This window comes from Poecilia latipinna, unplaced genomic scaffold (genome assembly GCF_001443285.1).
Source record: "Poecilia latipinna isolate Pla-1442-1.1 unplaced genomic scaffold, P_latipinna-1.0 Scaffold852, whole genome shotgun sequence".
NCBI classification, from domain to species: Eukaryota; Metazoa; Chordata; class Actinopteri; order Cyprinodontiformes; family Poeciliidae; genus Poecilia; species Poecilia latipinna.
In genome coordinates, this window is record NW_015113468.1 from 296,085 (window position 1) to 302,115 (window position 6,031).

Sequence of the window (6,031 nt, forward strand, 5' to 3'; positions counted from 1 at the left end):
TTATTATTATTATTATTATTTTTACAAGCCAACTGCAGATTTTGGAAAAATGTCTGAATATTAATTTGAAAAAAAGTTATGCTACAAACATTTTTTGTCTCTGACAACAAATTTAGCAAAAGGGAACTGAGAAAGAAATCTGACTGATGAAAGATATTTTCTGTATCTCATACCTCATTCCACTAACATCAGTGATGTACTTCATCAATCTCCTGAAACGCTTTTGGTTTAATTTAGCTTTCAAAATTAAACTAGATGTGGTTTAAGATTTTTCTTTTCAAGTAATAAAATGGGGATGAATCACAGAATTTAAGAAACTTTAGCAAATTAGTGTACTTGTTCCTGTTGATGTTGTATCTCCATCTATTATATAAATACCTGAAGACATTTTTAAAGGAAAATAAGTTCCGTTGTGAAGGCCACTCACAAAGAACAAAACTAATATTCCAAAACCAACATAAAGGATGGGATTACACCTTGAAGACGACCTCAGAGACAAACACCTTAGATTTTCTAGAAATGTGATCTGGTCTGAGGAAACTTCAGTGGACAGAATCAATTAGATGAGGCAGGACATGATGTGGAAACATGGAAGCAACATATGAAGTCAATAGCCAGGAAGTTAAAGTTTTGGGTCTTTGGGAAATGAAAACATGATAGGGTATCTACTGACAGTGAAGGTAATACTTAGCAATGGTGTCTCCATGTCCTGATCTCAGCCTAGACAAGTTTTGTAGGCAGGGGGAAAAATCACTGAGGTTCAGTCACAGGAGTAACCGGCCAAAAATACTAGGAAACTGTTGCCAAACGATTTTGGATGGACACCTAAAATGTTTGAATCAAAAACAATTCTACCAAACTAAGACTGTATACTGGTGGATTTGAAAAAAGTCATGTAAATTCTCTAATTTACGCTGAAATAACTTTTGTAATCTAATTTTTGTAAAAACTGTAACCACAAAGCGACCTAAGACAGAAAGACTTGATATACTGCCAGGTAGCAGTTCATGTAAATAATGTCTATGTTATGTTATGAATAATGAAGCAGTGTATGGAAAGGCGTCTCATGCGTAACTGCGCACCATGAGTTCGCTTTAAGCAAGGATTTCCGATTAGCAAAATCCTGAAAGTTGCATGGAAACCAGAGATGAAATAATGCTGAAAGTCTCAATGATTCTTCCAACTTTTAAATGCGAAATGATTGACACCTTCCTCTTTTCTTCCTTGTGAGCGCAGCAAGTTTGCAGTTTAGGCACACATAGAGTTGGCACACGTTCTGAACAATGTAAGTCTGTCAGGGTCAGTGACGGCTGTGTTAAAAGTAGCAGAGCCCGGAATAAATTCTTTTCTGCTCCATTGTTGTGGCACACTTTTAATTCAGGGGTGTCTTCTGTGTCAGTGGGAGGGTGGAAAGGAGAGGTGGACGGGGCTCCCATGAATAATCCCCTCCTGTGCTGCCTTAAGGAGGACATTCTAGTGAATTAGAGAAGGAGGGGAGTTGTGTGTGGAAAAAGAAAAGGGGGAAGGCAGATGGGTGCGGGGCGGGCGCATAGAAAGAGAAAGGAAAGGAGGAGCGGCGACAGGGCAGACTTCACCCTCCTCCCTCACCCCTCCACTTCTCTCCCTCTCTCTCTCCCTCTCTCTCTCCCTCTCTCACGGTCACACGCAGACTGGGAGAAAGCTGCGCCTTTCTTTGCTCAGACACGCACTCTCACTCATCCATCAGCGCACAGAGGAGCCGGATGGACATCTGTAGACGCAGACAAGAGTTCATTCTTGATCCGGCGCTCTAAAATAATTTATTTATTTATATTTATCCCCTGAAATGTGTTGGAGTTTAGTTTAGTTTTTTTTTTTTCTTTCTCGCCATTGCGTAGCAACAGAGGACTTAAGATGACAGACTTCTGAGGTGACATCGGCTTTTTTTTTTTTACCCCCCTCTCCCTTCCCCTGATTTCCCCTTCTTTGTGAAAGTATTCACAACAGTGTGGCTACGGAAGATGGGACCAAAAATGATTCAAGCCAAAGGAAATGTCAACTGCACGATTCCACTGGCGCTGCTGCTGCTTCTGGTGGCTCTTCTCCAAGGCTCCACCGGTAAGACTCTTAAATACAAAGTTTACGAGGAGCAGAGAGTGGGGACAGTTATTGCACGGCTAAAGGAAGATGTTGCCGGGGTTTTGTCCAAACTCCCGAATTCCCTGAGCTTTCGGTTCCGCGCAATGCAGCGGGGCAGCACGCAATTACTGTCCGTCCGGGAGGAGGACGGGGAGATCAGCATTGGTACCAAAATCGATCGTGAGAAGCTCTGCGAAAAAAACTTAAACTGCTCGATCGAATTCGACGTGGTCACGCTGCCCACGGAGTACTTGCAGCTGTTTCACGTGGAGGTGGAGGTGTTGGACATTAACGACAATTCCCCGCACTTCTCCCGCGCAATAGTCCCCATCGAGATTTCAGAGAGCGCATCAGTTGGGACGCGCATCCCGCTGGACGGCGCAGTGGACGCAGACGTCGGAGAGAACTCCCTGCACACCTACTCTCTGACGCCCAACAACTTCTTCAAAATAGACGTGAGGACCAGGACGGATGGCGCCAAGTACGCAGAACTGGTGGTGATGAGGGAACTGGACCGTGAGGTGCAGTCCAGCTACCAGCTGCAGCTCACTGCTTCAGATAATGGCGTGCCCCCCAAATCAGGATCCACTTTACTCAAGATAAGCATCTCAGATTCCAACGACAACAGCCCAGCGTTTGATGAGCAGGCTTATGTCATCAATTTGCTGGAAAACTCTCCTCTTGGGACTCTGATCATTGATTTAAATGCCACAGATCCAGATGAGGGTACAAATGGGAAAATAGTTTACTCTTTCAGCAGCCACGTTTCACCAAAGATTTTGGAAGCATTTAAAATAAATCCAGAAAATGGCCATATCACTCTCATCAAGAAAGTGGACTATGAAACCACCGCTTCCTATGAGCTGGATGTCCAAGCCCAGGACTTGGGCCCTAATTCGATCCCTGGACTTTGCAAAATTGTGGTGAAAGTAGTTGATGTGAATGACAACAAACCAGAGATAAATATCAATCTGATGACTCCAGGCAAAGAGGAGGTCGCCTACATTTCAGAGGGGGCCCCTGTGGACACATTCATAGCTCTGGTACGTGTTGATGATATGGACGCTGGCCTCAATGGGGAAGTGGTCTGCAGGCTGCATGGTCATGGACACTTCAGGCTCCAGAAGACCCATGAGAAGAACTACATGATCTTAACCAATGTGTCGTTGGACAGGGAGAAGCGGTCAGAATACAGCTTGACTGTCATGGCTGAAGACAAGGGCTCCCCCAGCCTTTCTACCATCAAGCATTTCACTGTTCAGGTGCTGGATGAAAATGATAACCCCCCACATTTTGAGAAAAGTCGCTATGAGGTTTTTAAATCTGAAAATAACTCACCTGGAGCCTACTTAATGACTGTGGTGGCCTCAGATCCAGATCTGGGCACCAACGGTCAGGTCACATACACCATTATAGATGCTGTGATCCAAGCGAGCCCCATTTCTACCTATGTCACCATTGATCCTTCTAACGGTGCTATCTACGCCTTACGCAGCTTTGATCATGAGGACGTCAGCCGTGTTGCCTTCACTGTCCAAGCTCGTGACGGTGGGAACTCTGCACTGTCAGCCAACACCACTGTCCTTCTCACTGTTCTGGATGAAAATGACAACCCACCCATCATCCACTCGCCCTCTCTCCGGAACCACACAGCTGAGCTTCCAGTGTGGAAGTATGCATCACCTGGTCAGCTGATCAGTACTCTGAAAATCACAGACCGGGACTCTGGTGCTAATGGAGAGGTGAGCTGTACCATTGTTGGGGGTAATGAAGACGGGTTGTTTGTGATGGATGCCCGGCGGTGTGAGCTCAGAACCAATGCCAGCCTGGAGCAGGCCCCACGGGATGTGATGGAGATTAGGATTGAGGTACAGGACAGAGGAACCAGTCGGCTAACCACAGGAGCCCTCTTCAGGCTCTCCCTGCAGGAGAACATGGACATCCTCCCTCCTCTTTATCCCACTGGATCCAGCCAGGCCTCGCTGGATCTCTCCCTCATTGTCATCATTTCTCTCGGTGCGGTTTGTGCTCTGCTGCTTGTCGTGATGGTGATGTTTGCAACTGCCCGCTGCAGCCGTGAGAAAAAAGACCCTAGGCACAACTATAATTGTCGTGTGGCTGAGAACAGTTACCAGAACCACCCTAAGAAGCCTGCCAGGCAGATCCACAAGGCAGACATTACCTTGGTGCCCACTGTCAACGGAACCTTACCTGTTCGGTCTCACCCACGATCTCCCTTGCCTTCCCCAACTCCTGAGAGAGGCACTCTGGGGAGCAGGCATAGCCATCATAGTCGGCAGTCTCTCAACAGCCTAGTGACTATCTCCTCCAATCACGTGGCTGAGAACTTTGCTTTGGAGCTAGCCCATGCCACACCTCCTGTTGAGGTAAGACAACCGTTTTTTTTTTTTATTACTTTGGCCTCAATAACAGAACTTGTTTGTATTCACTATCAAAAACAGAAAGAGAAAATTAATGCAGGATGTGATACACTGACCATTTCTTTGTTTTATATGCAGTCTTTGTTCTGAGTTTTCTTCCTTACTTCCATATTTTGTTACTCACAGTCGTCCCCCTCATGTTTTTGTTAATCATCATTTCAGGGTCAAATCACAATGTCATGTCACCTCAGCTTGTAGCCCTTCCCCTCAATGCACTCCCACCACAAACCCAACATTGTCTTGTGGTCTTGCTTGTGGAATCCATTCATTTCCCCCTCTTCATTTTTCTTTTTCTTTTTGTCTTTTGTCTTTTTTGTTTCTTTTGGGATTGTAGCAAGTCTCACAGCTTCTGTCCATGCTCCATCAGGGCCAGTACCAGCCACGACCAAGTTTCAGAGGCAACAAATACACTAGGAGCTACAGGTAATGTACATGCATTACATTTATGTTCTGAAAGCTTTTGGTGTCAGACTTGGGCAGAAATGGATTACTTTTTGATGTCAATGCTTTCACATATTTCCTTTATCCATAACCAGCAGGGATTTTTTGGCCTGGATCAAAGCTGTATGCTCCACAACTTGAAATTTCCATAATTTTATGCTAAACCCCTTATGCAGAGCACAGTCTGCCTCTGTGAACTTTATGATCCATCACTGACATGTCGACTCCCCCCCCCCCTCGTAGTCATGATAGTGTTACAATCTGTGATTAATGCATCAAATCTTATTGTGACTGTGCAGATATGCTCTCAATGAGATGGATAAGTTCAGTCTGAAGGACAGCGGTCGTGGAGACAGTGAAGCTGGTGACAGTGACTACGAACCAGGAAGGGAGTCGCCTGTCGACAGGCTCCTTGGTGAGGCCTTTACTGAGCTATATTCCCCCGATGGCCAGCACTGTTCGCATGCAGGTACAACCCTGTCCACAACCCGCAACTTCCCTACTGTCTCAACCTCCACCCCTGGGTGCATTCACTCCATCCCAAAACTCAACCCCTCATTTCCCAATGTAGGCTTGAAACTGCAAATTCTCAGTGTTTCCCCTGACTTATGAATAAAATTAGAGGTAGTAACCCCATCTAAAGACCACCAGACAAATTCAGCAAACATATTACAATTTCTAGAGCTGTACAATATATTGAATCACAGTCGTCCACATGCTAATGACAGACTTAGCCAATTGGATCTGTTCTCACATACTTTTTGGACAAAACATGAGCTCAAGGGAGTGATTTGCAAACCTAATCAGTGATGTCATTTCAACATCCAACAATAATATGGCTCTTTCATCTTTTCCTAATATTCTGCAGCTCTAATATCTCCTTCAGTTCTTTGGCATCTCATCTCAGGTTTATTCCTGACTATGTTAATTTGTTTTCTTATGTCTCTAGCTGTGTCAGTCCTTTGTCATTGTGTTGGTACATAATAAGGGTGGGTGATATTGTCATATATATATATATATATATATATATA

The 6,031-nt window shown here is 44.9% G+C and overlaps 1 protein-coding gene across 3 annotated transcripts in view; it reads left to right on the forward strand.

Moving 5' to 3' along the window:
• The first annotated feature begins 1,649 nt into the window (after nt 1–1,649).
• The window catches only part of pcdh18b (protocadherin 18b), a 14,571-nt gene continuing 10,189 nt past the window's right edge, over nt 1,650–6,031 (forward strand). Inside the window, exons 1-3 of one of the 3 annotated variants that reach the window (XM_015047979.1) lie at nt 1,650–4,505; nt 4,894–4,982; nt 5,300–5,469. In XM_015047979.1, coding sequence (XP_014903465.1) covers nt 2,001–4,505; nt 4,894–4,982; nt 5,300–5,469 — 2,764 coding nt within the window. In that variant the 5' untranslated portion in view covers nt 1,650–2,000. The remainder of the gene's footprint in view (nt 4,506–4,893; nt 4,983–5,299; nt 5,470–6,031) is intronic. The other 2 variants (XM_015047981.1, XM_015047980.1) reach the window with 2 other exon arrangements.